Genomic DNA, 20,838 nt, shown 5'->3' on the forward strand with positions numbered 1-20,838 from the left:
GGGGGTCAGCCTGAGTGAAGGCGCCATTGACCGATGTTAGGCTGGCTTCTAAGCTGGTCGAGTGGTGTTGATGCTGTAAAGACTGGATGCTCGTGCTGCTCCAGATGTCATTACATCATGGCTACGGAGTACATGGCACGTCCGTGGTGGCTCAAGACCTTAGCTTTGGCTGCCAACCCAGCTTGGCCGAGGCGTAAGCATGCTGTTTCAAGTCTCACAACAGTGACGACAACACACTCCCCATCTAGATCTCCCAATTTCAGTCACCACAAGCACATCTACACTCAACAGTTCTCAACCACCGCCGTCGCCAAGATGCCTGGCTATATTGTAAGTCGATAGACTACCCAGCTGTAACCCTGTCAAGGCTAATGTATCCCATCTCCCCGATAGGTTACCTGCAAAGACGATGCCACCGAAGACCAGATCAAGGCGTATGTTGAACCCCCGCTCCGTGCTGGCCCACGACTAGACAAGACAAGTTGCAAGACAAGTTGCAACAGACAAATCAAAGAGCGGCGTAAACATGGCTAACTAGACCTTGGTTGTTTATGAATGCAGTGCGAAGCAGCATGCCCTCGACCAAGGCGGCAAAATCACCCATGAATACACCCTGATCAAGGGCTTTGCGTAAGTGTCTCGTGCAACATGCAAGACATGCGTCCAGAAGGCGCAAGCCCCAGCTAATGAATATGGCCGATTTCCCCAACTTGCAGCGTGTCCTTTCCAAACGACGCCATTACCACACTGGAATCAAACGAGCACGTCAAGGCCGTCGAGCTAGATGGCGAGGTCAAGGCTTTTTGATCTCGGAGCCAGCTGAAGCCATAGCCGGAGCCGGATGAGCGCCGAAGGAGGCATATGTGCGGAGAGACACGAGGCAGAGAGGCAAGAGGCGGGGCAGGAGAGAGACAGAGAGAGGGGCCGAGCTACCCTAGGCCCTCCATCTCGCTACTTGTGCCACTTGAGCGTTTTGTCCCGTTGCCATGCTACGATAGATGAATTTTGAAGATGCGTGTCGGAACAATTATTCGCAACTACGTCTGTGTTGTAGACAAGTCAATCCTCACACGAGGCTATCCAAGTGCCAATGAAGCATCGGCGCTCTCGTCGTCGATGGCGTCGCTGGTTACCCCTGTCACTTTCCCCTCACATGCTCGGGCTGGCATATACATGTACTATTCTACGTAAGTAGCCGAGTGCTTTGCATTGGGAGCACGTCGGTTGGCCGCGGCCCACGGCGAATGATGGATGGAATCAAATAATTACAACTACTACGTACACAAAATAACACCACCCTTGAGCCATCTTCACTGCTTGCTCCTTCAGCGACAGCCTTGCACCCCAGACAGGCTACGGAGTAGCGGCCACCCGCGCCGGCCAGCTACATTGTCCAACCGGCGACAAACAACGTCAATCGACCTTCATTTGACGCCAATTCCACCGCATTGCTGCCCATATTGGCCCCCCCGGTCCACGCCATCGTCCTCACGACATCTCCCCTCACGTTTCTGGCGGCATCGCACGACGCCATGCTGCAATGCGGACTTCGGCATCGTCGCCATTGAGGCTCTGCCGCTCCTGCCTTCCGCCGTCTTACCCACAGCCACGTTATATACAGCGCCGAGCACTCCATGCATCAAGACTCCTGCGGTACGCACCACAGAACGTGTCTGATGCTGAGATTGCAGCCCTGGCGAGACAACACCAACATTCCCTCAGCCTCGCAGATCTAGTCAAGTATGCCTGCTCCCTTGTATCGCTGGCCCGTCTGGCTTCCCAAGTCCAACAGACCATGCAGATGGAATACCTGCCCATCCGCACGTCCACGGCACGTAGCTAACAACGCACCTTTGTCTTCTTCAGACACGGACGACCACCACTATCCGAAAAGTCCCTGTTGTCATCCGCCAACTTCACACTCTCGCTCCTCCCCATCCGTCTCGCAAGACGAATTCAAGCCCTCCGAAATCTCCCCTATATCGTCGTCTCCAACCCCAACATTTCCCGCATCTACAACAACTACCTCCACTCACTATCAATTCTCCTGCCGTATTGGCATGCCGCAAGCCAAGGCCATCCCATCGCCACGCTCCAGGATGAAATCGAGTTCACAAACGTCCTGGCAGAGCTCGTTGCCACCCACACCGATACCATACCCATCCTCGCCAAAGGCTTTCTAGAATGCCGCAGATATATCTCGCCAGCAGAGGTGACGCGCTTCCTGGATGAGCATCTACGCGCACGAATCGGCACAAGATTAGTTGGCGAGCAGCACATTGCCCTCCATTTCAGTAGTCAGCCTCATTTTGCACCCGAGGACAGCCCGACGCCGTGTCCCGAACACCCGTCATACATTGGCGTCATTGACACCGCCCTGAAGCCATCTCTCACCATTGATTCCTGCGCCGGCTTTGTAGCTGACATCTGCGAGCTACGTTATGGTTCGAGACCCCAGATCTACGTCGACGGCGAGCCGGACACTACATTCGCCTTTGTGCCTATGCACCTCGAATACATTGTGACTGAATTACTTAAAAATGCATTCCGTGCCACTGTAGAAAGCCGGGCTCGTGAACCCGTTGTTGTCACCATCGCACCCGAACCACCCCTCAAAGAACAACCCGGCGGCGCACCACTCATCAAGCAGCCAAACACAGATCGAGGCCAATTCCGCAGCGACGCCATTAAACCCTTGGACGATAACGCTCCAGGAGTCACAATCCGCATCCGAGATCGAGGCGGCGGCATTTCTCCAGACGTACTGCCCAATATATGGTCCTACTCATTCACCACATTTTCCGACGACGACGGCTTCCCCGGGTCAGGAGGGAACACTGGCGGCGATGGTCTAAGTGCCATCGCCACTGCCAGCACGGGGGGAAGTTCAATCGCTGGCTTGGGATACGGTCTGCCCCTAAGTCGTGCTTACGCCGAGTACTTTGGCGGAGGTATTGCCGTCCAGAGCTTATACGGCTGGGGCACAGACGTGTACCTGCGACTCAAGGGGGTGGGAAATCTCAACTGAGGCGTTCACGGGGCATCTAAACAGAAGGACATGGGAGCATAAAGATCAACTCAACCTACCAAGGATCCAATCACGGATACCGTGGCTCCAAATAGGGTACTGCCAAATGCTATAATAATAGTCTATATAAGCGCTCTCAATGAAGAATATTGAAAACTGTCCATAGAAACTTCCACATGCACTACTGATCCTGATGGTAAAACATAAAAGGTACGGATCGGGGAGTCACAACACTAATAACATCGGTTTACTGACAACTAGTTCGCCGAATACTCATTATTTTATTTACGAATGTGTGCGCGATGACGTTGAGCCCTCTAAACTCCCATTTCAATTAGATTGTCTCAATATTTATTGCATGCCATCAAGTATTAATGAAGCTATGAAAAAAAAAAACCGAGCCATTCTCAGTAATGGCCATGTATAATCAACAAAAATTATTTGTCCAAGACTCTAACGCCAGGTACCAAAACATCAAATAACAAAAAGAACGAGCAATTTCTCGAGTCTTGTTTGCACATTGCTCTGCCCAACGTCACTCGCTCGCTTATAGTTCTGTGTCGTGACTAGAATTAACCATGTACAAAAGCAAAAAAAACGACTACGCCCCCGGAGTTGCCCATTTTGACCTGACTATGCACCCCTTTAGACCACGCAAGAAACTGTGAGGTATTACATGTTTTCAAGCTCGCGATCAATCTGTCGGTCCATAAATGTGCGTCTCTCGCCTGTCAGCTCTGTTTGCAGACGCTGCTCAACAAGGGCGCGGACCTGCTTCTTGGTCACTGTGTCAAGATCAATTTCGTGAAGCACAGACTGGATAGCGTCCACAATGGCTGTGTCGTCCGCACCGACGTGGCCGCGTTGGAAGTCAAATGAGGTCGTGGATTGCATTGCATCCGGTCCCATGGGTGGACGATGACCACCCGTGTAGCCCATAGCGGATGACGCTCTGTTTCCTGCCATGCCCAGAGAAGGAGTCATGCTTCCCTGGCCACGCAAATTCATGACGCTACCACGGTTTGCAGGGAAGTCTTGGTACGGCGACTGACTACGATGCATGTCCTGCATTTGGGTCCCGAGAGACATCATCGATTGCCTGCGGATGGAGGCAGGGGCATCGTGATACTGGCCCTGCATCGTGGGAGCACGGTTCATGTTGCTGAAGGGAGCGGGAGACTGAGGTGGCATATATGTGTTGCGCCCGCCCATTCCAGTCAACACCGAGCCTTGAGGAGCGGCAGAGTAGACCGACTTTATTTCATCCATCTCGTACTGATCAGGATAACCGTAATCATGCTTCTCTTGATATCCACCACGACGACCGGGAAGATTATTGGCGAGGGCGTAGTCGTCCCATCTCTGCAAAGGAACGGATCGAGGATCGAATCCTTCGTCGTCAACAGCAACCACCTGCTTATTTCCCTTTTCTCCAATAACGACACGAGTATTGCCCCAAGAGAAGTTGTCCTGATTCCAGAATGAATAAATCGGAAGGATGAAAGAGTATATAGGGAACGCAATAATGTAGATAATCATCCAGCCAATGTGCTGCCACTGCCTCTTGAGGATGAAGACTAGTGCTTGCAGACCATACACTGCTGCCAACATGGCAATGGAAATGATCGGGAACTGTCCAGTATGCGAGGCCACACGGTAAATTAGATAGCCAAGGTACACGCATGTAGCTGGCAAAATGATGGTGCCAAACAGATCAATAAAAACGACGAAGCGCATACTGAAGCAACAGAAGCCGCACATTTCCTTCAAGCGCATCAGCTCTACCAGGTTGTGAATTGTAGAGTTGATCCAGCGACGACGCTGAGAGAGAAGAACGCTCCATGATTCAGGTGCAGCAGTTTTGCATTGGGCGTCCCCGATAAACTTGTAAGACATGTATGGAAAATGTTTTGTCATCAGTGTGGTGAGGTAACGATCTTCACCCAGAGACAGCAGATTCTTTTGATGTAGAGTATCAACATCACAGACGGCATACTCTTTGATTACAGCATCTGAGATGAGCAGAGGTTTGCCTTTGTCGACGGTTCGAAGACGATACATTGTGAAACTAGATGGCATCTCGTTAGTAAAGAATTTTGTCATTCAAAGACAGTCTCAGAAGTGGACATACCATCCCGGCAAGCAAGTAACACTGCCAAAAAGGGATTCGAACGCCTTAGCAAGGTGATGAGAAATAAAGTACTCATAGACTTGAATCATGGTTGTCCAAGACTTCTCATCATTTTCCAGGCTAGTCTCGCCACAAATGCCGGCAATCTTGGCGTTGTTGGCACAAGCAGACACAAGCCGATTGAGAGAATCTTCGCTCACAGACGTGTCGGCATCCACCATGAGCATGTACTCGTATAACTCGGGGTCCACACCAATGATGTTATTGATCTGATGAAACATTTCGAGTTCTAGAGGATTCATGGGAGCCCGATGATGAACTCTGTTGAGGAAGCTCATGAGGAGAATCTGGGAGTCTCGCTTGCCGCGGTTGCCAGGTTTCGTCTTACCCTGCTCAGATTCTTTGCCAACCTTGACTACAACAAGGTATGGGACCACATTGCCTTCGTATTCGTACAAACCTGAATACACCTTACCGTAGTTGAGCTGCTCGCTACCGGGGCCAACTGACTTAAAGGGTAGTGCGGGGGGGTCGACTTTGGGGTCTACACCCAAAATATCTAGAACAATTTTCGGTGTTGGGCGGTCGTTGCCTTGGCCCACGATGACTCCATCGCAAATAACGCATATCAGCTTTCTTTTATTGTCATACTGCAGGGCTGTGAGAGAATCTAACGCTTTGCGCAACGATTCTTCGCCTTCCGTGTAGGCAGGGACCTGACAAATAACAAACTTGTCCTGGGGCGAAGGGCGTCGCTTGGATGAGAAGCGAAGAGCTGCAACGAATTTAATCAAGATAACAGCGCAGATGATAATAGTGAAGGCAAGTAAAATCCAATTATTCACCGTGCATCTTGGCGAGTCACGGAAGTCCGTGATGCCCTTGTAAAAGTTGCGCTGGACGCATAGCCAACTGTTCATGACCTTGGCGTGCTGGGTCTCATTCCCAATTGAGTTCTGAATGACTTGGTCCAGGAGTGATTTGACATTTTGGCCTGGGTTGTTCTTAAAAATGTCGCTAACGCTTTCATCCAAAAAGTTGTACATGGCGGCGTCCTTGTATACATCCTTTGTTTTGAAATAATCTGTGAGATCGAAAATCTGGTTACCGTATATGGCCCAAGGTCGTTGCATATTATTTCCCTGAGATTGCACGTCTTGTTCACTCCAGACGAGATCACCCTTGTAGTACTCCTTGATTTTTGGCTCAAATACGTTAAAGTACCATAGGGGGTCATGCAGCTTGCTGGTTGGATTACCGTAGAAACCAGAGGTATGTACCGCAATGCTGAATTCCGCAGTTTCGTTGAAAACTAGCCTTGTTGTCTCTGCGATACCCAGACCTTGGCACACCTCATTCAAGGGCGGGAAGATGTAGTTGTCCAAGTTGAATCCCGCGAGAGGTTGCATATTGTCGGTCGTAGTCTTGACATCGGTGTCACTGTGCTGCTGTCTCCAGAATTTGGTAATGTCGTACACTTTACCGTAATGACTAACCCAAAAATCATCTTCGCCTTGATGTGTTTTGACCTCGTTTTGGCTCCAGGCTTTGTCAAAGTTGGGGCACAGAAGGCGCCCAAACCAAATAATCCAGAATACAATAATGGCGTTGATCAGGAAAATGAGAAATACTAGAACAAGTTTTTCTCTCCATGCCATGCGGACATCGGGACGTCGCATTCGACCGATGTACCGTAATAATGGCGAAGGAAGCCAGAACGTCAAGGCCCAGACAAAACCGACCCAAACGCGGCGCCCAAAGGAGACCTCTTTGGTTTGGAGCTTCTTATTTTTGGCGAGTTCGGGGTCCATAGTTCCTGTGAAATCCCCTTCAGGGTTATAGTAGATGTCATCTTTGTAGGTGTCCCCCTTGTTACCTAGCCCGTAGTCGCCATTACTGACGTTGCGCATCGCTGTAGGGGCAATAGATGGAGGGGCATGCGGGTTCTGCTGTCCAACCGTCACTTGGCTTTGACTGAAGTTGCGAGAGTGCATAAGCTGGTCATTGCTTCCGTTGAAGCTGGGCTCGATACCCTGAGGTGGGAAGTAGCCGCTTCCATTGGCAGAGTAGCCTGTGTCAAATCCAGATCCAAAGGGATTGATATTCATAGCTGGTGTGTTCATGTCATTGTGTTCAGGTTTTAGGTCAAGCATGCTCTCGGCTTCCCACCAGGCACCTTCCCGCATCCAGACACGGTCTTTACCAACAAAAACCTCGCCATTACTCCAACCTCGCTCGAGGACCCAACTTTCGATGCCATCTTTACCGTCCCTACAGCCAAGGACAGCATAACGGCTGGCGAATTCATCAAGATCGAAGTCAGCAGTGAAGTCGAGGTTTCTATTGCGTCGGTTTGCCCACTCAGGAAGTCTCCACGAGCGGAGCTGGCGCGAGACGGTGCCTGCCGACCATGCTGAGGTAACGGATGGTAGAGCAGCAAGTTGCGTTGGGGAATCATCAGTTGGGTGGAGAGAAAGATGATACCAGAGCCGGTTGGATCCGAGTACGGCAGGTAGGTCAAATCGGCCTGCGCGACCGAGGTTGATGCCTTCACCGTCAATAGGAAATAGTAACTTGCGAAGGAAGCCACCTTCCTCTGCGGCGTAGGCAATCTTTTCTAGCACAACCTCCCGCTTTTCGAGCTCGTGTTGTCGCTCTCGACCCTCTGGGCCTGTCATGATTCCTAAGTCTGGGCCTACATCCGAGACGGCCTGCTGCATCTCTCGAAGAACCGAGGAGCCCGCAGGCGACACATTGACACCATCTTCAATCATTTCCGCATTGATGCCTTGAGAATCGTCAAAAATGGAACGCATAGAGAGGGCCTTGCCAAGAGTGATTTGTGGCACCTCCATCACGGTGATAGAAACTGTGTCTTCAGAAGCTTGGTCAGATGTTGGAGTTCTTACACCGCGACCATCAGGAGACTCATCGCCATTCCTGATTCGAATCATCTGCGCAGCGATAGCCTCGTTTGCTTTTGAAATGACCCAATCCACAAGAGACTCGTACAAGCCACCAATAAAAGTCCATCGGTCTTCAGTGCTGCACTGCCTAAGCAGTGTGTCAGGCTCAATACCCAAGAGGCCACTGACATCTTCGCAGATCTCTTCCAGGGCTTCTGACTCTACCCCATAGTCTAGAGTGTTTCCAAGCTTCAGCAGACCAGCCAAAGTGGAGATGAAGTTTCTATGCGCAGAGCCTTTGATACCGATATCCTTCAGTGCTTGGCGGAAATCGTCAGCAGAAGCACCATCATCCGCGGTGGGGAGATATGAAGGCGGGCCATATGTGCCAGATCTGGACAACAAGGCGTAGGAAGAAGGGGTCTTCAGCCCCAAGAACTCTCTTTCAGCCGGCGTCGAAGCAGATGTCAAGAGGTAGTAAAAGACATCAAATGCGCGATAGCCTGCCTCGGATGGGATATTCAGTAGTCCGTTTACCGTGTCAATACCCCCTTGAGATAAAGCAAGGGACGCGGCAGTAAGATTGCCGGTCAAGTTCAGGGTCAAGGCTACACTCAAGGCTGCTTGGCGAGGTGTGGAAGGATTATACGGAGTGACGCATCGCAGAAATGGTTGAACGGCATCAAGAGCTTTATACAATGTGGACGGAATGGCAAACGGAAAGCTCGTGAGGAATGGAGTCAAGACCGACGGAGTTGATTGGTGAAGAGAGCTGCAAATTAGATTGTCAGCAGTGCTAGCGAAAATATTAATATGCGAGGCCTAGACATACCCGAGAATCACACATCCGTCTTCGGCTCGTCGGCGTGCGTGCTCCCATGCCTTGGAGGCAAGGGTTGAGTCAACCGTGGGATTGCCTTGAGCAGCAGTGAGCCATGTATTGACAACCAAGCTAGTACTGGATTCCAGCTGATGAGGCTGGGAAGCGAGATAAATGTTATGTATCGCATTCAGTAAAGTTGTTGTTGAAACCTGCGCAGTCTGAGGACCGCCCGCTCGTTGATTTCCTGGGCCTTCAGAGCCCACGGAGAACATGGACATGCGGTTCGCCATCTTGGGCGCGAATTCACCCTGTGTGGTCCGCGAAGGGACGTTCGCCGTTGAGAAGTGCTTGGATGCAAAGGATATTGATTCGATGGTTTGAGGATGATTGGTCGATTCTATCTAGACTTTGGATGTGACTTTTTTTCTCCTCTTCAATTTTGCGTCGAATGAATGATTCAGCGGCAAGGCTCGAAACAAAAATACTTGGAGGAGCCGAATGGTAAGTGATGAGTGATGGCGATCAGAGGATTCAATGAAAAATGCGTGCGGTACTCCTTTTCTCTCCAAGTGGCCGAGAGAACTGGGCGGGGAGACCAGGAGGAATTAGAAGCGTACGAAGAAACGCAAAGGATATTAAACGATGGAAAGGAATTTGCCAAAGCGAGTGAGGCAGGCCACAGCAAGGCTTGATGGCAGGAAAATCAGTGATCAACGGGTGCAAGTCCACGATGACCTTTTCCACAAGAGCTGGAATCAACAGAATACAGAACAAGAGCAGACAATGGTACTTTGGAGGTGGGCCCCAGACAGTGGCAGGCACAGGCACGGAGTCCTCCAGTCGTGTTGAAGTGAAATAACAAGACCAGACTCTGAGAGTCGACTGTCGTCTCAGGTGGTTCGGCGGACGCGTTGAGCCAAAAGCGCAATAATTCTCCAGGACTACCTAAGTAGGTAGGTATCTCCCAGCAAGCATGCCCCGCAAGCACTGGAGGACGCGGTGTGCAAACCGTCAATGGTTGACTAGCACACTTGACCACCTAACGCCAGCACCACCGCGATGGTTTTAGCAACAGCAGCCCCAACATTGGGCGTGCTCCGATCAGAGGACAGGCTTGGGGTTTTATTTAGGGGGGATGACAATGGGTCTATCTGGTCAGACCACGCTCTCCATGTCGGCTTGGACCAGATAACAGAACAAGCCAGGCAGCACTGAGCACTTGGGGCAATGTTCAGACAATGGACAACATCCACTAAATGGCCCCTGGGCATTCACTCCAGTCAACCATCTGGGTGTCAAGTTTTGGTGGGTGCACACTGAAGCGCCTGTGGCTACAGCGGACCATCTTGGGAATTGGTACTGCATGTACCCTGATGACGGCATGTGCACAGTGACCCTAACATTCATTGTTGAACAACTCGGCGGCCCAAGTCGGTTTCCCGCCGCCTCCCCAAGCTGTTACGGTCTGATGCTCCTTCTTCCATGCCTCTAGAGATCTGCAAACAGCGAACTCGATTGATAAAAACAGAAACCAACAGCTCAAAGAGTCAGGGGAAACGCCGAGACGCCCGGCTTGTCTCCTGTCGCCTGTTATCTGTCGTCTGTCTCTGCGGGAACGGCGCGTATGCTCTGTTTGCGGTATCCGATCTACCTAGGATCTAGCATTCTCGACAGCTCTCCTTCCGTGTGCATCCTGGCAAAGCTCTACATCACGAAAGGATCATGATTGCCTCAAGGATTTGCATGGGATCCGTCGTGGTCCCGTCGGTATCACCGTGAGCTGATGATGGCTCGCATTGAGCAGCATGACAGGAATACGAAGAGGCGACATGCGACTCCCCCGCCAACGCGTCGAAACCTTGTCGCCAACGAGCGCCATCCAGAGCCACCCAGAGCCAGGCAAGGCCAGCTTCAGCCAACCACAAGTCATCCACAACGGCAGTGGCCGCTCGTATCCCGAAAAAGATGTCTGGTGAATTGCCCAAGTGAGTGAGTGGCACAGGTAAGTGGTGGGTGGGAACAACGCGGCTCACGGGGCCACACGGGCCACACGGGCCACACGGTACGTATTCAAGTTTGATTCTAAACTTGGATCCGGGTGTGAGGAAGGTCCGCGAGAAGTTCTGCTGCGCCCCAGCAACGGCCAGCCTACGCCTTGTGAGCCTCCCAAGAGCCCTTTTTTCGAATTTTCGAAGCATTTTGATGGTCGAAAGAGTCTTTTGCCACGCACATGGAAGACATGAAGATAGAAGTCGGCAGGGGGTTTTTCCTGCTGTCCGCCAATCTTCTGCATAGCTCGGAACAAACCTCCACAGACGCGCAGGACTCCGCACATGCCTTAATGCTTGATTTTTTTTTAGCCCGCGCAATTTTTTCACTGGGCCGAGTCCAAATTTGACAGAATGGGTCTGTCTGACTTTCTTCATATTGCCAGTGGTAAATCAGTAATGGACCAGAAGTCTTTACTGACTAATGAGGTTTTTTTGTTGTTGTTGATATTTTAGTTCCTCTTTGACTTTATCCCGCTGCTCATACATTTTCCCCCTTTCGCTCCAGTCACAACACATGCTACGAGACGCTCATGCTACGTACTCCGTACTAGTGCTAGTACTACTACCACTTCTTCGTGCTCCGCATTCTGTACTCCATAAAAACTGGAATGTATGGACATCCGGAGTACATGCATTAATTTCGTGCGAGCTCATTACTCCCTTCCGGTGTGTGCTACGTGAGCTCGTGCTTGCGCTAGGAAACGGTTCAGGTTCATATCCGGTGTCTGGGGCCCTTGAGAAACAGGAGCATGTATGGAGTCTTCCGTGGGGACTGCTCCGCACTATAGCTACTCGGTACAATATTCTTATTGTTCGATTATCTGGGAGCCTGTGACAGAGTGAAAGTTCCCGAACTTGAAAGACTGCACTCCGTCATTGCGCCGTCTTTGGTCTCCGTTCTACGGAGTACTGAGTTTCGCCTGGGGCAATTGCAATTGATCAACGTGGGGGTATGTTTCGTGTCTCACCCCGGAATTTAATAATAAATTGTCATCACCGCCAGCATCTTTGTTGTCCGTCCTTCACTCATGTACAAATGGCGAGCCACGTATGTAGTAGTATGTATTCCATACATGTCGCCAGTTCAAGTTTTGTCACCCCAAGGTTGGTTGGCATGTACAATTTGAGGCTTACGCACGGCCACAAGAGCACACCACCTGCGAACTTGGGTGAAATAATCCAGGTACCTATTGATCTTGTCAATTTGCTTTCCTTACCCTGGAATATCCACAACCCCTATTTCCTTCTTCATGAGCATCGTTACCGATCGGATGGACGAAACGGCGGCTGCGCATGGCTTTTTAAATAATACATATAGCCATCTCTATCCTTATGGAGTACGGAGTACTTTTGAACATAAATGCATGTTTGCTCAGGCTTACCGATTCAGATTGATGTTCCCAGGAATTGGTTAATTTTCCAATCGTTGTCCGTAAATGTCTCGAGTATCTATGTAGTGTTTGCATGAGCGCCATTACCATCACAGGAAAAAAAAAAAGGAAGGATATACGGAGCAATTGCCCAGTAGACCATGTATATTAACAAAATCATACATACAATATAATAGCACCATGACATAGTATTTACTGAAGCCTTGGAAAGATGAGATGAGAGGCGGCTGTTAACCTAGCCAGGGATCAAAACCATGATTAAATGATCACGCGGCATGGTGGTAGGGACCCCGGAGTACCGAACTAATTATTACTCGCGCGCTAGCATCGTCATGCTATCGATCCTTGTTGGCTCGATCAACGTCTGCAGGGACAGACGGCGGAACCTCAGGTACAAGAAATTATGCTACAGCAATTTCTTTCGAGGCATCCTCACGATATGCTGAGAAAACGCTGGACCGCTCCCTTTTAAGTAGAATAGGAAACACGGATAAAAGCCCATTTACAATTTCCACTGTCTCAAGCCTTGTCTTTGGCAGTCGTTCTGTGGTTGTGGCCGAGATGGGGACAGAACACGTCGACTCTGGCATTTCGTACTCCACGCTGCTCGTGCTGCCCGGCCCTCTCGATTTGTCGTTTTGTGCAGGCAGTGCAACTTATACGGACTTGTCCTTGGGCCACACCCCCTCAGGGGTTGAGCCGCACCAAACTAGTACTAGTTCAATTCTTGTCTTGGTCCCAATCTACGGAGTATTTTGATGAGACTCTCCTGCCCGCCATCAGAGTTTTCCAAAGTCACAGACCCCCCAAAAGACAGTATCCAGACACCCCCAAGCCCCTTGCCAAGGCCACCCTGCCAGTTTTAATGTTCAATGTTGCTTGTCCAGTTGCGGTATCCACAATGCGATGCTGGGCTTGGGAACGTCGGCTGCCCTGAAATGCTGCCGTGATGTTTTGACCTGCTGCTTTTGTTAAACACATATGCTTCCGGAGGCTGTCTGATGGATGCGCAATGAACAGCATACCAGACAGAAGACAGCTTACACATGTGAGCTGTGAGAACCGGGGCTTGGACCACGAGACGTCAGGAACGTCGTGTTCTGATTTGGAATACGGCACATCGAATGTTCAATGTTGTCATGACACGCCGGTCCATTCGGAGCACTTCTCTGCGTTGCCTCGTCCAATGCCATCCGTCCGATACACGCCTTCAGTAAGCTTTGGTTGGCCCATCGGCCCGGCGCCAGGGTCAGCATCAATCAAACAAATCGATGTTGCTTTGGCTGTATTAGCGCTCTCGTAGCGCCACCCTAGAGGACGATCCCCTGTAAGAACGATCCCGAGAGCCCAAGTATGGGGCGCCTGGTGTGTGCGCTTCTGGTCTCAATCGATCGCCGTATGAGTTTTGCTCGTCAAGTGTTAGTCCAGGCACAAGCCTGTTCCAGTTCCAGGGCCAGGTAGTAAAGCCAGCCGCTTGCAAACGCCCATGCCACGCATTCATCCATCCACCAGTTCGACCCATTCTGGGCTAGCTCTGGGCAAAGAAAACATCCATCCCTTTTCTTCTGCTGTTGCCAGAGAAAGAGGTTTTGATCCATACAATCAATAGCGTCAGAGTCAGACCGTGGCTTGTCTTGCGTGAGGACCTTGGCTGTGAGCAACCTCGCCAGCGTCATCTTTCTTGATTTCTTACATTCGCTTTCTGTTGCTATACAAAATCCTGCCTGAACTTTCCGCTTCTCGTTACCTGGCGTCGTTACCTGGCGTCGTACCTCGCCAATACTCCGGCCCTTTGACGTCTTCACCATTTCCCCTCGACTTTCCGAATTCATCGATAACGGTCGCTTCCGCCCCGTTGTGCCGTCGTAATACCTTCGCCTTCTATAGTCCGACGTTGTCGAATCTCCGTTTGCTCCTAGTCTCTTCACTCCAAATCCTGATTTGAAAACTAATTTACCAGCGGTCCTGCTGGATTTCGTGCCTACCATGGCATCGACACTTCCTCCCTTGGGTGCCGGCAACGGAGGGGCTCACACTCAACATTCGTTACCGTCGCTGCCAGCACATCTACAATCCGACACGCACATTACCGGGCACTTGGCTAGTCGCTTCCATGTGTCCCATCCGACGGCGAAGCTGTCCTCCCACGCTTTGGTTTGCCTAAACACTTATACGTCCTCCAGCAAGGGACCAGATGGCGGCAAACCCGGTAGCGCCATGGCCGGCGCCGAAGACATGGCTGATCGTGCCTGGATAAGACTCGGTCACCGATCTGAGAACCAGGCCGTTGTATTTCTGTACGTTAACCAGTAACTGCTCAAATACGTTTAGAGTGATCCTCTCCGCCGCGGCTAACTTGGAGTTTTGCTCAATAGTGGTGAATCTGGATCCGGCAAATCCACCATCCGGAGCCATCTACTCACTGCTCTTTTGGATAAGTCGTCCACACCTCTGTCCAACAAGCTCTCTCTTGCTGCATACGTCTTCGATTCTCTCACAACCACCAAAACCGCCACCACTCCCACCGCCTCTAAGTCTGGCCTCTTCTACGAGTTGCAATACGATACCTCAGCCACAACCAATCCAATCTTGATTGGTGGTAAGCTTCTTGACCATCGACTGGAGCGAAGCCGTATTGCCGACGTCCCTACTGGAGAGCGAAACTTCCACGTCCTCTACTATTTGCTGGCTGGTACTAGCCAAGCCGAAAAGACCCATCTCGGTCTTGATGACGGTGCCAGCGGATCTAAACGCTGGAAGTATCTTGGCCACCCCACTCAACTCAAGGTGGGAATAAACGATTCAGAAGGTTTTCAGCTTTTTAAGACGGCTTTGAAAAAGCTCGAGTTTCCAAGGACTGATATTGCTGAAATTTGCCAAATTTTGGCCGCTATTCTCCATATTGGCCAGCTCGAGTTCGAGACTACCAACAACACAAGCGCCACTGGCGATGACAGTGGAGGCTTCTCTCACGAAGGTGGCCAGACCTCGACGACTGTTAGGAACAAAGATGTTCTTGGAATCATTGCTGCCTTCCTGGGCGTTAGCGCGGCTGACCTTCAGAGCACCTTGGGTTATAAGACCAAAATGATTCAGAAGGAGCGCGTGACAGTGATGCTCGACCCTGCTGGTGCACGAGCACATGCCAATGAATTGGCTAGAACCCTTTATTCGCTGCTTGTTGCCTGGATTCTGGAGAGTGTTAATCAGAGAATATGTGCCCCGGAGGAGGATATTGCCAACACCATTTCCATAGTCGATTTCCCCGGCTTTGCCCAGCAGACTGCCACCGGCTCCACGCTTGATCAACTGCTCAACAATGCTGCCACCGAGGCCATCTACAACTTTACGTTGCATAATTTTTTCGATCGGAAAGCCGAAATGTTGGAGTCGGAAGAGGTCAGCGTCGCTCCTACCAGTTATTTCGACAACTCGGACGCTGTCAAGGGCCTGCTGAAATCCGGCAATGGTCTCTTGAGTATTCTTGATGACCAAACTCGACGCAACAAGACTGATATACAACTTCTCGAGAGCCTGAGAAAGCGTTTTGAAGGCAAGAACCCTGCCATCGAGGTGGGGTCTGCCACTGCCAAGCTCCCTGGAAGCAACTTCTATACCGAGAATGCTGCCGCATCCTTCACCGTCAGACATTTCGCTGGTGAAGTCGAGTATCCAGTCAAGGGTCTCATCGAGGAGAATGGTGAAGTTGTCTCTGTTGATTTGCTCAATATGTTCAATTCTACCAAGAGTGAGTTCGTTGGCAGATTATTTGGCCAAGACGTCCTCCAAACCGTCAATCATCCCATTGAGAAGTCAACCGTCATGCAGGCAACCATCAGCTCCAAGCCCATGCGTGCCCCTAGCGTCATGTCGCGTAAGGGTGGAAGAGGTCGCGGTATCGCTTCTCAACGTCGTCAGCAGGAGAGCAATCTTTTCGACAGTGGCAACACGCATGCTGAGTCTCGAAGTCCTAAGGGAGGCAATAAAGGTGGCATCGATCAAGGTGCCTCTGGACAATTTCTGTCGTCTCTAGACAACGTCCAGAAAGCCGTCACGGACCCAGGCACGAATGCCTATTTTGTCTTTTGCTTGAAGCCCAATGACCGCCGAATTGCAAATCAGTTCGATAGTAAATGTGTCCGTACTCAAGTCCAGACATTCGGCATCGCCGAAATTAGCCAGAGGCTACGATCCGCTGATTTCAGCTTGTTCCTTCCCTTTGGCGAGTTTCTTGGAATGGCTGATGCCGAAACCATTTTGGTCGGCAGCGAAAGAGAACGCGCCGAAATGGTCATTGAAGAAAAGCGCTGGCCTAGTAATGAAATACAAATCGGATCCACCGGCGTCTTCCTCAGTGAGCGGTGCTGGATGGAGGTTGCTCGCCTTGTTGACGTCTCTGCAGCACAAGGCCGCTTCGCCTTGCCATCATCCGATGGCTATGGCAATGATGGGGCGACGCCCGGAGAGCGTGATGCCTTCGGCGCCTCCAAGGAACAACTATTGTCAGGAGGTAACACCCCTCTCATGTATGGTGAAAAAGGCAGACCTGGCTATTTCGGCTCTGACGATGCTCGATCGGAGGCCGGCGCCTCTGCCATCGGTGGCGGAGACATGTTCAAAAACTTTGATACGCGTGAACAGATGGCAGAGCGCGGCAATGAAAAGAATCTTGAGGAGATTGAGGAATTCAAGGATTCACCAAGCCGGAAGCGTTGGGTCTTCACGGTTTACTTCCTCACCTGGTTTATTCCCGACTTCCTCATCCGATGGATGGGCCGCATGCCTCGAAAAGATGTCCGCATGGCATGGAGAGAGAAATTGGCCATTAATATGCTCATCTGGTTCATGTGTCTCGTTGCTGCTTTCTTTATCGTCGTGTTCCCTATGCTTATTTGCCCGAAGCAAAACGTCTTCAGCGCCGCGGAGCTCTCTTCTCACGATGGCAAAGATGGAAACTCAGCTTATGTATCCGTCCGCGGTTACGTCATCGACCTGGGCAGTTTCGCGGACCGTCATTATCCATCTTTTGTGAGCAGAAAAACAATGTTAAACTACGCTGGCATGGACGTCAGTTCTCTTTTCCCTGTACAAGTCTCTGCTCTGTGTCAAGGCACGGATGGTTCCGTGGACCAGGCGGTGACTCTGGATTATAAGAACATCAACATGACCGGGTCACCAGCCTTGATCAATTCTCAGGATTTAAATGCCCAATACCACGATTTCCGCTATTTCACTAATGACACACGCCCCGATTGGTATCTGGAACAGCTCATCATGCTCAAAGGAAACTATGGCAAAGGGACCATTGGGTACTCCCCCGAATACCTTGCGAAGCTTGGTGCGAAGAGACAGGTTATTGCGAGCATTGGAAGCCGTGTCTATGACTTGACTGCTTACACTGTCGGCGGACGTCGTCTTCGTGTCAAACCCGGTGAGTCGCTTCCGAGTGATCCAAAGCTTGCCGACTTTATGGATCAAAAGGTTGTTGCACTTTTCCAGAGCCAAGCCGGCGGGGATATAACCAAGTTTTGGAACTCTTTGGCTCTTGCCCCAGACGTCAAAGCTCGCATGCAAACATGCCTTGACCATCTTTTCTACGTTGGTGATGTGGACACGAGAAACTCTACTCGCTGTAAGTTTGCCGAGTACTTGGTTCTTGCCGTCTCTATTCTACTAGTTTCGGTCATTGCCTTCAAATTCTTCGCTGCTCTTCAATTTGGGGGGAAGAATGTTCCCGAAAACCTGGACAAATTCGTCATGTGCCAGATTCCCGCCTATACCGAAGACGAAGATTCGCTTCGCCGTGCCATTGATTCAGCGGCCAGAATGCGCTATGATGACAAGCGTAAACTTTTAGTCATCGTCTGTGACGGTATGATTATCGGCCAAGGCAACGACAGACCTACTCCCCGTATTGTCTTGGATATTCTTGGTGTCTCTGAAACTGTAGACCCGGAACCACTTAGTTTCGAATCTCTCGGCGAAGGCCTGAAGCAACACAACATGGGCAAGGTCTACTCAGGCCTGTATGAGGTGCAGGGTCACATCGTCCCCTTCCTTGTTATTGTCAAGGTTGGTAAGCCGTCTGAAGTGGCTCGTCCTGGAAATCGTGGCAAGCGTGACTCTCAGATGATTTTGATGCGATTCTTGAACCGCGTTCACTACAACCTGGCCATGAGTCCTCTGGAATTGGAAATGTACCACCAAATTCGCAATATTATCGGCGTCAACCCCACATTCTATGAGTTCATGCTTCAAATTGATGCTGATACTGTTGTCGCCCCCGACTCTGCCACTCGCATGGTTTCTGCATTCTTGGATGACACTCGCCTGATTGCGGTTTGTGGAGAGACTGCTCTGACGAATGCTAAGTCTTCCTTCATTACTATGATTCAGGTTTATGAGTACTACATTTCTCACAACCTTTCTAAGGCCTTTGAGAGTTTGTTTGGTTCCGTCACTTGCTTACCTGGCTGCTTCTCCATGTATCGAATTCGAGCGGCCGAGACGGGAAAACCTCTCTTTGTCAGTCGGGAAGTGGTTGACTCGTACGCTACCATTCGTGTGGACACGCTGCACATGAAGAACCTGCTGCATCTCGGTGAAGACCGATACCTCACGACGCTGCTTCTGAAGTATCATTCCAAGTACAAGACCAAATATCTATTCAGCGCTCACGCATGGACAATTGCTCCGGATTCTTGGAAAGTTTTCCTTTCTCAGCGACGTCGTTGGATTAATTCTACTGTGCACAATTTGATGGAACTAATCCCGATGGCTCAGCTTTGCGGTTTCTGCTGCTTTAGTATGCGTTTTGTGGTTTTCATCGATTTGCTCAGTACCGTTGTGCAACCTGTTACAATTGCCTATATTGCGTACCTGATTGTCCTCGTCGCAACGAAGACGACTGTTGTTCCAATTACAGCTTTTATCTTACTTGGCGCCATATACGGTTTACAAGCCATCATTTTCATTCTTCGCCGCAAGTGGGAAATGGTTGGCTGGATGATTCTGTATGTCATGGCTGTACCTGTCTTCAGTTTTGGTCTGCCGTTGTATGCCTTCTGGCACATGGATGACTTCAACTGGGGTACCACTCGTGTTGTCGCCGGTGAAAAGGGCAAGAAGGTTGTTATTTCAGACGAAGGCAAATTCGACCCCAGCTCTATCCCGCGTAAGAAGTGGGAGGAATACCAGGCCGAGCTGTGGGAGACTCAGACATCCCGCGACGATAGTCGCTCCGAGATTTCTGGAATCAGCTATGGAACTAAGGCCCAGGCTGTTGTGTCCGAATACGGATTCCCCAGCCGACCAGATTCCACTACTGGTTTTGCCGCACACGCATTGCCCTATGACTCCCGCAATAACTCGCGCATGTCTCTTGCTCATTCAGACATAGGTCATCACCGCATGAGCCAGTTCGGAGGCTCACAGTTCTTCAACCCTGACGACATGGTTGGCCTGCCTAGTGATGATGCTCTATTAGCTGAAATCCGGGATATTTTGAAGACAGCGGACCTGATGACCGTGACTAAAAAGGGCATCAAGCAGGAATTGGAGCGTCGGTTTGACGTGCCCTTGGATGCGAAGAGAGCCTACATTAATAGCGGTAAGTAATTTTACCCTCCTTAAGCTCCTCTCTGTTGGTCATTCAGCTAACTTAAGATGTGCCCTAGCTACCGAGGCTCTCCTGTCTGGCCAACTATAAATGAAGAATTGTTGGCTGAGCCATTATACACTGGATAAAAGACGGATTCGGGTACTTGGTTTTTAATCACACCCTGTTTCCATTTTTTCACCATAAAATTAAAAAAAAAAGCTATTTTTATTATATACAAATTTCCTCGCTTTCCAAGAGTCGAGGAAAACGGCGCAATTTGACGGGTAGCGAACGAAAGAAATTGGGTCACCGCTATGTATTTGTAATAGGGCTGTTACGCCCCCGAGGCTATTTGGATACCTAACCCTATATACATATAGCATAATCATGGGCTTGAGAAAGCATCGTATTTATAGGAAGACAGTTATTGTTGCTTTGATTTGATTTTATGAGGGGTTAAGAGTTGGATTGAGCGGGCGTGTTGAAGCTTATACTTTTGGGCTATCGCGCTTTGGTTGGTCTAGTTTAATTAGCGTACAAACTGCGTTTACAATCACATCTGGCCACACTATGTTTGACCGTTGTGATGCTTGTGCTCACATGGTATTTTTTGGTGACGCTGAAAATTGACTCGGTTTCCTTGCAACTCCATAGACACGGCAAAGTATTCTACAGCCCAAATCAATACGTATGGCCCGTGGGCGTTCATCAAGAGGAGGCAAACACTCCAACGTCGAAATCCGGGCTTGGTGTTCTGGCAAATCTTTCTGGCTAGGCGTGTTGGAATGCCGGTCCGTTAGATGAACTGGGTTCTCCCCGAGGGGTATGGACAAGACAAGGAACTGGTTTGATAGAGTTTTGCGCAATACTTTGGTGAGTTAGTTTATGGTATATCATGGATAGGTTTC

The 20,838-nt window shown here is 50.3% G+C and overlaps 3 protein-coding genes across 3 annotated transcripts; 2 read left to right on the plus strand and 1 right to left on the minus strand.

The window, feature by feature from the left end:
• Positions 1 to 117: 117 nt before the first annotated feature.
• On the plus strand, positions 118 to 3,028 carry MAA_01110 (Signal transduction histidine kinase, core; the record flags this gene model as incomplete). The annotated part of the gene is made up of 6 exons (XM_007819108.1): positions 118 to 330; positions 394 to 434; positions 562 to 630; positions 717 to 792; positions 1,012 to 1,187; positions 1,867 to 3,028. The coding sequence occupies 6 exons, from the start codon at positions 118 to 120 to the stop codon at positions 3,026 to 3,028; spliced, it is 1,737 nt and encodes a 578-aa protein (XP_007817299.1).
• A 672-nt stretch (positions 3,029 to 3,700) lies between these two features.
• MAA_01111 (ChsVb) lies at positions 3,701 to 9,178 on the minus strand (the record flags this gene model as incomplete). Its single annotated transcript, XM_007819109.1, has 3 exons — positions 3,701 to 5,096; positions 5,160 to 8,837; positions 8,898 to 9,178. The coding sequence occupies 3 exons, from the start codon at positions 9,176 to 9,178 to the stop codon at positions 3,701 to 3,703; spliced, it is 5,355 nt and encodes a 1,784-aa protein (XP_007817300.1).
• A 5,138-nt stretch (positions 9,179 to 14,316) lies between these two features.
• MAA_01112 (class V chitin synthase) lies at positions 14,317 to 20,038 on the plus strand (the record flags this gene model as incomplete). The annotated part of the gene is made up of 3 exons (XM_007819110.1): positions 14,317 to 14,627; positions 14,706 to 19,939; positions 20,007 to 20,038. The coding sequence occupies 3 exons, from the start codon at positions 14,317 to 14,319 to the stop codon at positions 20,036 to 20,038; spliced, it is 5,577 nt and encodes a 1,858-aa protein (XP_007817301.1).
• Between the last annotated feature and the right edge of the window lie 800 nt (positions 20,039 to 20,838).

This window comes from Metarhizium robertsii, assembly GCF_000187425.2.
Source record: "Metarhizium robertsii ARSEF 23 chromosome Unknown MAA_Scf_8, whole genome shotgun sequence".
NCBI lineage: Eukaryota > Fungi > Ascomycota > Sordariomycetes > Hypocreales > Clavicipitaceae > Metarhizium > Metarhizium robertsii.